Source organism: Chelonoidis abingdonii, chromosome 9, assembly GCF_003597395.2.
Source record: "Chelonoidis abingdonii isolate Lonesome George chromosome 9, CheloAbing_2.0, whole genome shotgun sequence".
In the NCBI taxonomy this organism is placed as follows: Eukaryota; Metazoa; Chordata; order Testudines; family Testudinidae; genus Chelonoidis; species Chelonoidis abingdonii.
Window position 1 is genome coordinate 48,855,635 of NC_133777.1, and position 16,279 is coordinate 48,871,913.

The 16,279-nt window shown below is 47.6% G+C and overlaps 1 protein-coding gene across 8 annotated transcripts in view; it reads left to right on the forward strand.

The window, feature by feature from the left end:
• The window catches only part of LINGO1 (leucine rich repeat and Ig domain containing 1), a 473,862-nt gene extending 458,493 nt beyond the window's left edge, over positions 1-15,369 (forward strand). For all 8 annotated transcript variants that reach the window (XM_075069524.1, XM_032799821.2, XM_032799824.2 and 5 more), the window contains one exon: positions 13,130-15,369. In XM_075069524.1, coding sequence (XP_074925625.1) covers positions 13,142-14,983 — 1,842 coding nt within the window. In that variant the 5' untranslated portion in view covers positions 13,130-13,141 and the 3' untranslated portion in view covers positions 14,984-15,369. The remainder of the gene's footprint in view (positions 1-13,129) is intronic.
• The last annotated feature ends 910 nt before the right edge of the window (positions 15,370-16,279 follow it).

Consider the following 16,279-nt stretch of genomic DNA (forward strand, 5'->3'; position numbering starts at 1 on the left):
TAAACAGAAATTTGGGGGGAAAAAAATGGGTTATTTTTTTTTGGGGGTTTACACCCCCCATTTTTCAACAAATGGGGGAAATCCTATTTCCCCCTAAAAATTTAAAGTTTTCCCCTTCCCCCGTCACAACCCTTCCCTATGGGGGTCCAAACTTTAAACTAATTCACCTCCAAAAGGGTTTTTGTTTTTTTTTTTTTTTTTCCCCCTTCCCTGGGCCCCTGAACCATGAAAAATAAGCCCATAATCTCAACGTGAATTTTAAAAAAACTCTTCCCAGTAAAAAAAAGCAATACCTTCCCCCATTTCGTTTTCCCAATGTTTTTTTCTGTGGTAAATGTTTTATAAAAAATTCCCCCCTCCTGGGTCCCCCCTGGGTTGGGTGTCCCACATTTCTATTGCCAATTGCATCCGAAGAAGTGAGCTGTAGCTCACGAAAGCTCATGCTGAAATAAATTGGTTAGTCTCTAAGGTGCCACAAGTACTCCTGTTCTTTTTGCGGATACAGACTAACACGGCTGCTACTCTGAAACCTGTGTTGTTTAATTCAGTCAAGTGTTTTGGGAGAATGTCTGTATGGCAGGAGCTAGGCAAACTAGAACCGGGTTGTGTTTCCATAGAAGTCTTGCAACAGGTAGGGAAGTCATAGTTTGGCAGTCAGGAGAAGCTAGATAGAGCTGTGCTGACCAATGCCATTTAGCAGATACAGCTTCTTACCGCATATGCCAGAAGGGGATTGGCATCTTAAATACATCCCCTTGATGTTTTATGGCAACAGCCACTCGGTGCACATGCCTACTGAGCAGAAGGGCACTTTAGCAGAAGCTGTAGCAGCTCATGCTTGTAGCTCTGGAGGTCCCTGGTTCAGTCCTTGAGATGGCAGCCTCACAATAGCTATTACCATACCAGATCAGATCACTGGTCCATCTAGCCCAGTATCCTGTTTCTTACAGTTGCCAAAACCAGATACATCAGAAGATTGTGCAAAAAATCCGTAATGGACAATTATGCAAGAACATGCCTCTGGGGGAAGTGTCTTCCCACCCCGTCCAGTTAATGGTTGGCTTACAGCCGGAAGCATGAGTGTTCCTGTCTCTTCCTATTGTTAACTTTCTTTGCACCATTCATTATTTTGTGTATCTTTGTTGTGTTCCCTCTTATTTATCTCCTTTCTAAAATAAAAACTCCTGAGCTTTTTGTGCAGAACCGTTTCATGCCTCTGAATTATTTTGTATTGCTGTTTTCTAAATCTCTCTCTCTTTTTTTATTCGAGCTAATCAGAACTCAACATACTGATTGGATTCCCATTGATTTCTATAATGTGTTCCATTTGCCATCCCATTCATTAAAGATTTTATTTGGGTTTTGACTGCTACTACACATTGAGCTACTGACACTTATTGTTTGAATTATAGTAGCACCTACAAACTTCAAATGAGACCAGGGCCCTTGCGCTAGTCACTGTACAAACACAAAGGCAGAGACCGTCTGTGCCCCAGAGAGGCTCACAGTCTAGTAGACAAGACGGACAAAAGATGGGAGGGGAAACTGAGGCACAGGAGGGGAAATGACCTAACCAAGATCACCGGCAGAGCTGGAAATAGAAACCCTGTCTCCTGAGCCCCGTCAAGTGCCTTAGCCACAAGACGCTCCTTCTTCTCACCAGATCTTTCCATGGTATGGACCTGTCTCTCTGCCAATATTGAGACAGTGCTGAGAAGTTCTGGGTTTTAGGTTAGAATTTATTTACATTTTCCTTTTATGTGAGAGACTGTTAGATGCCAGGTTATAATGGAGGGAGGTGCTGAAAGCGAAGGGCAGGGAGACTAGGGGGAAGAAAGATGGGATGATATAAAGGCGAGATGGGTGAACAATGGAGGCTCTCCTGGGCGGCTGTATTCTGTTGAATGCTGGCTAGTAGAGCAGCAGGGGTAAATGCCGTATGGACTTTGGAACACCAGAGGATGGGTGTTGGAGTAGAAGTGGTCAGCAGAGGAAGAGCAGGCTGGTAGGAGCTGGGAATTTGCTGAAAGGCTTCAGTTTGTAGAGCACTGGCTTTCTGCAGCCTAAATGGAACATTTAGCCTACTCTGTCTGGAGTCGGGTGCAGTGTGGTCTTCACCTGCTTCAATTAACTGACTCCAAACACACCTTTTGGGCTAGCTGCCTGTTTTCAGCTGTCAGCTGGCTACATATATCTATTGGATGGAAAAGGAGGCGGAGGCGGGAGAGAGAGAGAGTGAGCAAACAAATGATGGAGAGAGAAGGAAACAGATACAGACGTGTTTGCCAAATTAAAGCTTTTCCCTTTGTTTTGCTGCTTTGCAGTTAGCTACAGGAACACTTAGCGCCAAGCCCGGGGTCTCGCGAAGCGACTCTCTTACCAGCAGGAAATGTTGTTAAATATTTATTTGTAAATCTGGAATCTTTAGCTCTAAAACATAGTCAAGTTCAATAAAATTTGATTTAGTTGGTGCAGCTGGGAGGAGGCGAGAGGGCTGAAGCTGAGATCCTTGTTTGTTTATAAACCAAAAATCCAGAGACCTTGGTTAGTCCCACAGCCTTGGGCCCAGGTCAGGACTCTGTGCACTAGTGTCAAGATTCACAGTCCTGGCACAGTGGGATCTGTTCACTGTATATTAGTGCCAAGTTTCAGACCTCCACCCTCTCAAAGAAGTGGGATCAACCAAGCCACCCCTGCGAGCTGTAGGACTTGTCCAGCTGTGCCCTAGCAAATCCCAGTGACTTTGACGAATTATTTTCTAGCTCAGAAAATGTTTCCCAAAGTCACTGGAGATGCTTGGAGAGTCTCTCATGGGCATCTGGCTCAAGGGTGAACGTCGCACACGCTATAATTTATGATTACCAGATGTTTTTATTAGCTGACTCAGAAATTTGTTGTTTCTTTCTTTTTTCTTCTTTTATTTTTTTTTTAAATAATCTTGCTCTGTCAGCTTATCTAAAACCCCACTCCAGGTTCCTCCCTGCCTAGAGAAGGCCAAGCTCCTGGCTCCAGGATTCTGATCACGACAAGCGGTAACAATACGGTGTATGGCTGGTACATAGAGTAACATGGTGATTTCTTCTGCAGAAAAAAAATGACTACATCACAGAACGGGATTCTCATAAACAGGGATGGGCAAAACTCCAGGGAGCCTGGGGAGTTATGAACCTTGCACACTGGGTTTGTGAAACAAATCTGAGTGCACAAACTGTGTTTCCCCGGTGTTTTAAAGCTTTCTGTTTCCTTTTTTCCTAAGGGTGATTTCAGTTGGTTTATTTTTGTTATATCGTGTTTACTTCTTTAGCTACAGGGTCATCTGTGCTTTTGTAACAGTCAGCAGCGACCCCCGAACAGTTAGTAGCCTTATAACAGCTGGCAACCATTAGGGGAAATTGGACATCTCACAGACATAGTAGCCTGAACTTTTGAACTGTCTTCCCTTATCGGTCTTGAGGCAGTTAAAGCTGGTCCTAAGCCAGTTTTTGCTGGGCAGGTTGCAGAAGTGCAAGGTTTGCTAACCACCAATCAAATGCTAACACGACCGAAGCCTGTGTGTGTGTGTGTATAAAAAATTCTTGTTTTTTGTATGAAGTAGAGTCTTTGTATCAAGATACAAAACTCTCCTTTCTTCTGCAGAATAAAGCAACCTTTCCTTATCCCTGTCTGGCTGTCATTGGCTCTCAGCTAGGCGGACCTGACGTTTCGGTAACACTTTCATTATGGAGACCATCCCGTTGACTTCAATTCCATTACTCCTGGTTGACAACAGTGTAAATGCCAGCTCAGAATTAGAGCCACCACTTCCTCACCCCACCCAGCCCCAAAAATATCTCTAGGCTGGCACTAGTGGGGAATTATTGATGCTACAGGTATGGCCCAAGTAGAGCTATACAGATTTATGCTGGCAGAGGAACAGGCCCATTGTACTTAATTTTTCATTTGCATTTTTCTCCCTCTCTGCAACTTTTTCCAAATTTCTTCCCTTTCCAATCCACTTCTACCCTGTTTTTCTCTCCCCCTCACCCCCCATCTTCTCCCATTTTTCCCTTTGGCCCAGCTCCTCAGCTGGTGTAAATCAGTGTAGCTGCATTGGCATCTGTCTAACCACACTGATTTACACCCAGCTAAGTAGCTGCCCCTTCATCTTTGATATAGAGAGGTAGAGGTAGGAATTTTCTCTTGGCTCCTTTTCTCCTGTGCTTAATATAACCCCTATACCATTCATGCTTGACCTGTGGACCCAGGATGGCCAAATGGGTTTGAAATCAGCCCTGATTAAAATACTGACACAGATAATGGTGAAGGACGCATTATGTGCCCAGAAAGTGATGTCATGCTGACATAATAGTGCTGATATAAAAATGTGCACAACGTCTCAGCATAACTGGCCAGGTTTTTTCCTCCCATGCAATCATACACTGGTGGCTGTGTGCCTGCTTCACTGCCACTTAGTGCCTCATTGTCAGTTACACCTGGGGAAACTGTACCAGACACAACCAGATCAGAAGCAGGGTGGTATTTTATTCCCACTTTGCACAGGTGTAAGTGATGATGCGAGGTGCCACTTTCCCTCTCCCTGGGCAGCACCGTTATTAGGCCTTTCAAGCTACATCTACACAGCACGTGGCAACCGCAGCAGCAAGCATCAGATTGGGGCTCTCAGACATTTTGCTGCACCTAGCCGTGTAGATGTCTGGGCTCAGGCTGGAACTCAGGCTCTGAAGCCAAAGGATAGGGGTGGGTATCAAATCCTGAACACCAGCCTGAACCACAACATCTACACAGCTGTTTTTAGCACCGTCGTGCAAGCCCAAATCCTTCAACTCGGGCTCTGAGACTTGCTGCCAGGGTCTGTGTAGACCTACCCTCACAGAGCAATTACACAAGACACAGCAAAGGCCTCTCTCTAGGCCTGCAGTGAGGGAAAGGGAGGAAAAAAGAAACCAGTCCAAACCATGAAGAAATCCCCATCTAGATACCTGGACCGGACTCCTTCCTTGGAGGTGCTCTAGCCCCTTCCCAAGAAAGGGCAACATGTTAAACACCTACTGCTAGATTAACCCCACCTGCCAAGCAAACCCAACCGCTCACCCCTGCTGATCCAGGACGCATCCCTTGGGAGGAATGGATCTTCCAGGGCCAAGTTATGGGCAGGGTCACATGTCACCCATCAGGGCAGAGCCATGTCCCTGGACAGTTATCTGCCTGGGGGCGATTCTCCAGTCACTCACACTGGTTTTACACCTGTGGGTCCCAGTGACTTCAGTGGAGTCACCTCAGATTTGCACCAGTGTGAGGTCAAAGTGGTTGGATCCTGATTCTCTGTTGCTCTGCATTCATCCACCCCTGTGAGGATCTTTACCATGGGGCATTTTGCACCCTTTGGGCACTGGTGTAAGTCACTCACTAGGTGCAGGGAAGCAGGAATGTTCCAGATCAGAGGGTACATTTGTTAGATTTCACTTTCCCTCATTGAGCAAATTCAAGAGTGCTCCAAACTCTGCCAGATCTTTGCCCCTTTCCCCTTCCAACATCCCTAGCACCACAGCCCTCTCATGGCCACATCCAGCATCCCCATTATTCTGGTGATTTCAGTTTTTCCTCTTTCAAAAATCTTCCATTTAATGAAAATATCAGAGCTGATCACATGACTGCGGAGAGCCTACTGCAAACCCCCAGATGGGTCATCCTGCTCAGTTCCTTCTCACCAGGGTATACATGGATCAGATGCAGGCATGGTGAAACAGACATCTCTTCATGATGAGACACATCCCTATGTCTGAACCTAGTCCAAAGCCTTGGAGTCAATGGAAAGACACCCACTGATTTAAATGCCCCTAATATGGCAGCCTTTGCAATAGAACAGGGATTGGCAAATCAGCAGCTGTGTCTCAGGTGTGAGATCGTTCATCAATGCCAAGGAATTCCAGCACAGGGGATGATACTGGGGGACTCCAGTGACTGCTGCATGATCTGGTCTAAGTGGTCAGCATCAAATCATGCAAAAATGTTAATTTTTAGAAGGGGGTTTCTATCACCAGCTCAGCCATGGAACAGAAGTGTTTTGCTCTGAAATGTCCAAAGGTAAATGGGAAACAGAAGTGATCTAAAACTCATCTTCAACTCTGTATTTTTCAGTTTATTCGTTGTCTTTATCCTGGGCCTTTTATGTGGCTTCAGCTATTAGCATTACGGATGTTTTTGTCGGGGCTTGTATTTATCATGGATTTCAATTTAACCCAGAACTAATACTATGTGAGGTGTCTATACTTTAATTCTATGCAAGTAGATTTGTGTAGTCTGTAATAATATGCAGATTTTGCTTTGTTCATTTATCATGTTTGCTCATCTTTTTAACTCCTGGCCACCAGAGCCTTAAATTCTACCACTGAAGGCTTATTTGGCTGCTGTTGTTTTTCATGGCCATTTTGTATTCTCTGCAATTACTAGAAAGCTCGGGCAAAGAACGTATAATAATTCCACAATGCCAGGTGTATTTCAGCCTAACCGGGCAAATTATCCCCTTGTCACCGTGTGGGGCATAGGGCCAGATCCTCAGCTGGTGTAATTCAGCTCCAGTGGATCTCTGCTTGGAAGGAGCCTGGGATGGTTGAATGGTGGAGTTTGTGGAAGGTCACTACTGAGGTGCGCTGCAGGATCTGTGCCTTTGTACAGGTCACAGGCTAGAGAATAGTGGCCAGGTTGGAAGTCTGAACTAAGTGTATTGACAAAGCTCTGTTGTGTCTAGGAGTGGAACAATAGGCAGTGTCACACGCCAAAACCAAGGTTGTTGCCAAAGTTGTTTGCCATATCAAAGCTGTTGCAAATCATGATGAAAATACAAGGCCAAATTCACCCCAGGCATGATTCCATTGACGCTGGTGGAGATACACCAGGGAAGAACTTGGCACCTGTTAGAGAAATTCTTGGGGAAGCTCAGACTGTAATATCAAGAGAGCTAGGAAAGATACCACAACTACCCCACCCATTCCTGCACCTGTCTGAAGCCAGTAGTAGCAGTTGCCCAGAAAGGTGACGAGCATGGAAATTTCAGCTAAGAACATATCCAAATAAGGCAGGCAGTTTTTCAGCATAATGAGGTGAAGTCTTTCCAATCTCAGTGCAATTAGATCCTTTCCACTGTGTTTTGTTTTGCATGTAATATTTTGCTTTTTTATGTCTTTCTCAGCAAGATTATGAGTACAGGGAATTGGATTCCAAGAGAGATTAACAGAGATGACGGTTAAAGAGAAAGCGCATGCATTTTGAAAGCATGTGTTCTGAGCAACGGCACTGCAAAATGTTCCTTTTGCTGTATGTAATGTGGTGCAACAAAGGGTTTAGAGTGGTTCCTGCTGCCCCATTTCCAGCAGAGTCGCAGCACATTAGCTGGGATTTCTACATCTTCCTGGAAGATATGGTTTCAAAGGTGCAACGTTTACTCTGAAAAGTGCTATTTATTTTGCAACTACCATCTGATGGATATTGCACAAGCATGAAAACAGCTTGTTTAGCTTCCTTGGAATGGGCTCTGGGTGGAAGACCTGCTCTGGCTCCCACCCATATGGGAAGAGCCCTGGGGAGATAGCCACTCATGGTCTGGACGTGTCTCCTTTTGGCTCCCTGGATACCCTTGCTGCCCGCTTGCTCAACAAGGGTCCCAGTTTGTCTTGATTATAGGAATATGCTGGGCAAACACACAAGTGCGATTACCAAGGACTCTGCTAATTGGTTATGTCCAGCCCAGTGTCTGACCATCAGTTGGCAGAGGTAGAAGACTCCTTGGCTGAGACCTTCACGTCTCTGGTATTGTCCCAGCCTCCGAAGCCAATTACATCCTTCAGGATAGATTCAGGTCTCATCTCTGGGATATCAAATACTGTGCCAGTGAAACTAGCATGGCCAGTATTTATAACAGTGACCAGGATAGCTGACAATATTGATGATATGCCGTGAAGGATGATTAATAATAAATATCCTACATTCATTTAGCAATTTGTGACCTGATCCAGTTCTCAGTGAAGCCAATGGAAACCTTTCCACTGATCTCAGTGAGCGTTAGATCAACCTGTTAGGAATGATTGCGAAGCTGTTCACAAATTATGTACACACAGGAATCACTTTGCACACCCCTGAAATGCAGCCACCTCTGGGGTGGAACACATCAGCTGTTCAACAGCACCCAGCAACTCTGCACAGCAATCTAGGACAAGAGGTGAAGAATGCTGTTTCAAATTGAAACTGTGGGAGGAATTCTGTCGAGCAGACTGTAATTAATACCCCAGTTTGAATTGGGCTACGACATTACTGTTCTGGTTTATGAGATGGTGAAGACTGATACATTTATGGATTGCACATCACTTTTCATCCTTGCATTTTGCAAAAAATGTTCAAATCTTTTTTGGAAGGAAGGAAAGTAAGTTATACATGGGACATCTATCTATATAAAATGATGGATATAAACAGAAGCAATGAAACTAATGCGCAGAGTATATCCAAGAGCCATAAATAGTGCGAGGCAAAGTAATGCACAGGATATATATAATGCTGGATATAAACTGAACCGGTGAAAGTAATGTGTGGAGTATATTCAGTGATAGCCATAAATAGCATTAGTGAAGGCAATGCAGAGTGTCTATGTAACAATGGATATAAACAGAGCCAGGGGTAGTTGTACATATAATGTACGATATTAATGTGATTTGAGCCTTCATAACAGCTTGAGCAACATAAAAAATAAATACACCAGAAGCAATGTGACATGCAGCTTCAGCATCCCACTGACAAGGGGATGGGATTGTTTAGGGTTTGAAGGTACAAGCTGCCTTTGCAAAGCCATAACTCCCCCGGAATAACTTTATATAGTGCTCAGTGTCTCCCCGGGCCAAGTTTTTCACTAGCTCAGCTCCTTTCATTCATTTAACTTTCAAATTGCCTCTTCCATTCCAGAGCAGGGAGGGCTGGGGATGAGGAGGGAAGAGCCACTCGACTCTACACAGTCCTTGCAGGGGGTGGTGGATTTTGGGTGTGTCTCCTGCTAACCTGTCAGCGGAAGAGTTTCTGCATTCTTCTTTTCAGAAGAAAACTAGGGTTCAGTATGCCCCAAATCCCAGCATGGTCTGTCCCCCTTAAAGATAGTGTTGCCTTGGGGTGCAAACAAGGAACAACTTTCTGGAGTGCAAATGGTTGAGATGGCTACTAGAGAAGTGATCAACTCATCTACATTAGGACATAAGGATAGCGCCATTTGAATGATTGATGAGGAAGCTGGGGATTGCTTAGGGGAAGGAGGTGTGTGTGTGTTTGGGACAGGGTCATTTATGTCATTCCATCTGAAATCACTTGAGATCAGATCCCAGGGCAGGGGTGGGCAAATATTTTGGCCTAAGGGCCACATCTGGGTGGGGAAATTGTATGCAGGGCTGGGACGGGGCTTGCGGTGTGGGAGGAGGTGCAGTGTGCAAGAAGGGGCTCAGGGCAAGGGGTTGGTGTGCAGGAGTGGTACAGAAAGGGGTGCAGGGCAGGGCATTGGGGTGCAGGAGGGGTTTGGGGTATGGACTCCGGCCTGGCACCACTTACCTCGAGTAGCTCCCGGAAGTGGCCAGCATGTCCAGCAGTGGCTCCTGCAGGTGAAGTAGGGCAGGCGGCTCCACCGCACGCTGCCCTCGCCTGCAGATACCACTCCCAAAGCTCCCACTGGCCACAGTTCCCTGTTCCCAGCCAGTGGGAGCTGGGGGGGTGGTACCTGCAGGCGAGGGCAGTGCATTGAGCCCTCTTCCTCCCCCCTCCCCACTCCGAGGGGTCACAGGGATGTGGTTCAGGCCGCTTCCAAGAGTGTCGCGGGGCCAGGGCAAGCAGGGACCCTGCCTTAGCCCCACTGCACCATGGGGCTGGCAATACCGTGGACCAGATTGAAAGCCCTGATGGGCCATAGTTTGCCCTCCCCTGTCCTAGGGACAAAGTAGTTAACACCAGCAAAGGCCATCCTTGGAAAGCTCTGACCTGTCATGTTTCAGGATCCTTGGTAGTTCTGGTGTTGTGTTGTCATGCTGATGGTGTTTCAGTGTTCAACACTGGCATCACATCCCCAGCCAAAGCTATGTAAGGGCTGGCTCCAGGAGGAAGGCCAGGATTGTAGCAAAACCCACTTCAGATTGAATTGCATCCTATGGTTTTGTCCCATTGCGTTCCTTGCAGGCCCAGAAATCAGTACCACTTCTGTCTCTCATCAAAGACTTTACCCAGGGCCCATACCACATTGGCCAGGAAATCTACCTGAAATTCCTCTCTCGTGGACCCTTTTTGCTTCAGTGTAGAAATCCGGTTAATTTTCTCACCCTTTCCCTAGTGAATGAAGCCGAGTAAAGGAAAAGGTCTAAGATTAAGGCAGTTGTTGTTAGCGAGGAGGCCCTAGCAGTGGTGCTCACAGGATATTCCTGGATCTCATGCCTATAGAGTAGGTTCTGTTTACACTGCCTTGGTGTTTCATTTGCCAATTCTGCTGCCAGTTTGGGGATGGAAATTCTGAGCCCCTCTTTTGCACCTCTGTTTTCACCCAAGGGCTTGCTTTTGCATGTAAATACTCCATCCAGAGGTCAGTGGTTTTTTCCCGGACCTCTGTAATCTGATGCAATTAAAAGCAACAGGGAAAAAAGAGACGTCAGTATTTTCACTTTGGATTCCAGAGGCAACAATGGATGCTGAGAGCCATATTGTGCTTACTTGACACACCCCCTCGCCCCCAGTCCAGACGTGGTGACAAAGAGAAAAGGTATTGAGGCACAGACAGGAATCTTCCAGGCAGCATAATGGATCTAGGTGCCCAGGTCCCCAAAATCCCTGCCTTTGTTTTTAAACGCTTAATGCTAGTTTGTAAGTACAATGTGCCTTTTACCCATGATCGCAGAACACATTGCAAAGCTGGGTAAATATCATTATTGCCTTTTTGCCGATGGGGAACTAAGGCACAGGAGGGGTTAAGTGACTTGCCTCAGGACGCAGAGAGAGTCAGTGGCAGAGGCAGAAGTAGTCAGGAGTAATTCCACTGGTGTCCATGGGGTAGAGGAGAATCCAGCCCAGAAGAAGATATTGCTTTCTGCTCTAAGTGGAACCTGTTCCTTTCCGTGCTGCCATTCTCTGGGCCTCGACACAACTTCGGCTGCTCCACTGACTGGGGTTTCCCTGTGTCTCTAGTCTGGTCTGAATTCTGCATTCCAGCGCCTCTGCATTCAAAAGGCGGTTTTTGTATTCAAGTTCCATCTAAAGGGAGCTGACTCATTTTGAGAGCTTAAAGTAGGATGTGTGTGTGCATGCGTAAAACATTCCCCAGTCAGTCATCAAAAGCTGGGGGATGATTTCACCCAGGACTGGCTTGGACAAGTAAATGAATGAAGGCATCAGTACCATGGCTCCACTTCTTCCTCAGGCACCATCTGCACCAAGTCCCTGCCTCTCGCTTTCTTCCCAGCAGACAGTGGGATGGGGGGTGGGTCCTGTGCTCCTGCCAGAAGGCTGTGTCAGCGGGCAGGATCATGCTTCCTGGTTCTTCAGCACTTCATTAGGGTGCTGCTGGCCGAAGTGCAGGCTCCCTCCTTTTTGTATGCACCTCACCTCCGAACTCTGACTTCATTAGTGGAGACTGTTCTCCTGGCTGGCTGTGAGCAGACTGCAAAACAAGCCGTTAACATAGAGGCCTTTCAGGCCAGGGGTTTCAGGGCGCCAATCAGGTCGGGGGTTGGGACAGAGACAGGTTTCAGCCAGTTAATGCCTAAATAATAGACGCTTTTTCAACGTGGGTGGTTTTTTGTCAGATCGCTCTGCCGTGAAAAATATTATCAGCTTTCAGGCTTTGTCATAGCTCGCAGTCATATACCATAACCGTTTTACTGGCCCCACCATGCCTGTTTACAAGAGCCCCAGTTTGAGCGGCAGCGTGGCCCACCGGTGAAGGCACTGAGCAGGAGACCTGGGTTCTGGTCTTCGCTCAGCCACTGACTTGCTGCGTGACCTTGGTCAAGTCACTTACGCTCTCTCTTTCCCCTCCAGCCATTTGTCTATCTGCTTTAGATTGTAAGTTCTTTGGGACAGCCATTGGCTTTTACTGTGTCTCCATGCAGCACCCAGCACAGCTGACACTGCCACCACAATAATGGGCATCCCCTGCCCTCATCAGGCCAGCTTAGTGACAGGAAGCTGGACTAATTATTGTTTGTTACCCCAACCTATTGCCAGCCCTGGGGACAGAAGTGTTGACCTCCTTTGCCAGTCCACGTGGATACCAAAAGATCAGGGTGAAAGAGAATTCCCTGCCCAGAGACCCTGTGAATTCAGACACATGGAGCACACTATTCAAACCCACTGTAATGACTGAACCACATTCACAACTGCCTAGTTGGTAACTATTGTGGCCACAATTTGATAATCTATCTACAGGGAAGGGAGTCCCTGGAGGATGCTGAGATGACATAAGGAAGAATCCAGGTTCGGGGGCAGTTGTTGGTCTGTGGGGAAATGCAGGTCCTGGCAGGTGCATAGCTAGTAAATGCATGGTGAGTCTGTAGGCCTGGAAGCAAAACATGCCAGATCTGCTACATAGATCCCCTGATGGCCACTGTCTCACCCTTCCAGGGTGTGAAATTGGTCACGGCTGCTAGGGCAAGTACTAAAACTGAGCAAGGAGGGGAGGAAAAATGATGGGCGGGGAGAGGAAGTCCAAAGACAACTACTAAGTGGCTGGACCTCTGGCTGGATAGTATGGGACTGACACTACCCCAGCCAGTGAAATGCTGCTCCCATGCCAGCTCTCCCTGCAGCCCTTCAAGTGTGTGTGTTCTGCCCTCTTAAATGTGCTTTCCTACGTTCTCTGCAGCACAGGTGTGTCTGGCTGCATGTGTGACACTGAAAATGATAGTGTCACCGCGACTACGATGTATATTGAAATAACAGGGATGTATTGAGCAGACACGTCTAATATTGACCTGATATTTCCCCTTTAGTTAATATCGGCACTGCTAAGTCAATGAACCTTGACACTGACTCGAACAGAAGTGACCTTTGCCATTCCACTGGCCTTTGTTTGCTAACCTCTGCTGTTCTTTCCCCCTCCTCTTTGTTTTTGTGTCACTTGCAGGTGAGAGATAGGATGATAGCTGGGGAGGTGAGCATGCATAGCCCAATTCTGGCCTGCTGGCAGCCTATCCTCCTTCTGATGCTGGGATCCGTCCTCTCCGGCTCTGCCACGGGCTGCCCGCCCCGCTGCGAGTGCTCTGCCCAGGAGCGTTCGGTGCTGTGCCATCGAAAGCGATTCATTGCCGTCCCTGAGGGGATCCCGACTGAGACCCGGCTCCTGGACTTGGGTAAGAACCGAATCAAGACTCTCAACCAGGATGAATTTGCCAACTACCCTCACTTGGAGGAGCTGGAGTTAAACGAGAACATTATCAGTGCCATTGAGCCTGGGGCTTTCAACAACCTCTTCAACCTCAGGACTCTGGGTCTCAGGAGTAACCGACTCAAGCTCATCCCCTTGGGTGTGTTTACCGGACTGAGCAATCTTACCAAGCTAGACATTAGTGAGAACAAAATTGTGATCCTCCTAGACTACATGTTCCAGGACTTGTACAACCTGAAGTCTTTGGAGGTTGGGGACAATGACCTGGTCTATATCTCCAGCCGGGCCTTTAGTGGCCTCAACAGCTTGGAGCAGCTGACCCTGGAGAAATGCAACTTGACCTCTATTCCCACGGAGGCACTGTCTCACTTGCATGGCTTGATTGTGCTGAGGCTGCGCCACCTGAACATCAACGCTATCAGGGATTACTCATTTAGGAGGCTCTACAGGCTTAAGGTCCTTGAGATCTCCCACTGGCCCTATCTGGATACCATGACGTCCAACTGCCTCTATGGACTGAACCTGACGTCCTTGTCCATCACCCACTGCAATCTGACTTCCATCCCTTACGTCTCTGTCAGGCACTTAGTTTATCTCAAGTTCCTGAACCTGTCCTACAACCCCATCCTCACCATTGAGGGCTCCATGCTGCACGACCTGCTCCGGCTGCAGGAGATCCAGCTGGTGGGTGGGCAGCTGACCACTGTGGAGCCCTACGCCTTCAGAGGCCTCAACTACTTGCGCATCTTGAACGTCTCCGGGAACCTGCTGACCACGCTGGAGGAATCAGCCTTCCATTCGGTGGGGAACCTGGAGACGCTCATTTTGGATAATAATCCTTTGGCCTGCGACTGCCGGCTGCTTTGGGTTTTCCGACGCCGCTGGAGGTTGAATTTCAACAAGCAGCAGCCCACCTGCTCCACCCCTGAGTTCGTCCAGGGGAAGGAGTTCAAGGACTTCCCCGACGTGCTCCTGCCCAACTATTTCACCTGCCGCCGGGCACGCATACGGGACCGCAAGCCGCAGCAGATCTTTGTGGATGAGGGCCATACGGTACATTTTGTCTGCCGGGCAGATGGGGATCCGCCCCCCACAATCATATGGCTCTCTCCCAGAAAGCACCTCATCTCTACTAAAACCAACGGGCGGCTCACCGTCTTTCCCGACGGCACTCTGGAGGTGCGCTATGCCCAGATCCAGGACAATGGCACCTACCTATGCATCGCCAGCAATGCGGGTGGCAATGACACCATGCTGGCGCACCTTCACGTGCGGAGCTACTCCCCAGATTGGCCCCACCAGCCCAACAAGACCTTTGCTTTCATCTCCAACCAACCCAACGAGAGCGATGCCAACAGCACACGTGCCACCGTGCCTTTCCCCTTCGACATCAAGACTCTGATCATTGCCACCACCATGGGATTCATCTCCTTCCTTGGCGTGGTGCTATTCTGTCTGGTGCTTCTCTTCCTGTGGAGCCGGGGGAAAGGCAACACAAAGCACAACATCGAGATCGAGTATGTGCCACGCAAGTCTGACGCCGGCATCAGCTCTGCTGATGCGCCGCGCAAGTTCAACATGAAAATGATCTAACCCGAAGCAATTTGCAAATAATAAAGTTTTTTTTAAAAACAAAACAAAAGAAGAAGGTTGCTACAAACATACCGACCTCTCTCCTCCTCTGAACCACCCCTGCCCTCTCGTTCTAATCCCACCTCTCCGCACCACCACCTCTTCCACCTCTTTATACCAGGAGAACATTCTGCTGATGTCTCCAGGACTCCCATGTTTGTAAGGAAGTAGTCTGACGGACGTCGGTGTCAGAGCTAATGATGAGAGGGGAAAACAAAAAAAGGAAAACAAAAAAATAAAATAAATCAATAAAAAGTTACGAACTTTCCTCTGTAACTTTGATTTAAATAATTATGGATTTTTATGAAAAAAGTTGAAATAAAAAAAAACTCCCTATTTCCTATAGATAGTTGGAATGCAAAATCTTGACTTCTTGATCTGTCCAGTTCTGTATCTGATTGAGTTTTATTTTTCTTCCTCTCCTCATCTGACTCTCCCATGAAGGCAGGTTCTAGTGGTCTCAGAAAGAAAAAACTGGGGCTTCCATCCACACAGCTCCTAGTGTGAGCCAGAGCCCAGTTGCACTGGGGAAAGGCTGTTGGCTCAGCAGAGAGCAAAGAACAAATTCTGCTGTGACTTTTGCCCTCAGTCACACCTCTGATGTGAACGGGGTTGCCAGGGGATAAGTCCAGCCGGAATTCAGCCCGAAGTGTGGGTGTTCCCTTTTACATAAAGAGTAAATTATCACCAGTTAGGCTAAGGCCTTTCCCTATGGACAGCCCAAGGTTCAAAGTGCTCTACACCCTTTTCCGTTTAGTTCTGGGGAAGCTAGTCAGTATCTGGATTTCAGATCTGCTGAGTCTATATACCAGTAAACAGCCTGTGACTCAGCCGGTTCCCTGGCCAGCAGAATAGCCTCTCTGGGCTTCTCCCCTATGCTAATTGACAAAGGCAAGACTCAGATTCCCCAGTCTTTGGTTTTAACTATCAGGGTTAGGTTCCATTGCTCTGAAATGTATCCCAGCTGGGCAATTCCCTGGAATGCTAGCCTGTGGTTTCCCTGAGACCAACAGGTGGAAGGAGACCTGTGATTTAATTACTCCACGGGTGTTAGGCAGGGAGAGGGCTCTTCCTCTGCAGCTGTGAGTAATGGAGTTGGTTGAATCCACTGTCAGACAGGGGGCTTGATGCTGCTCTCACTCTGGCCTCATTCTCCCATAACTCCCCTATCTTCAGCAGAATGACTCCTGATTTGCATGGCTGTACGTGGGATCAGAGTCAGACGCAGAGAGCAGGTTCCCGGGGTTCTGACTAATG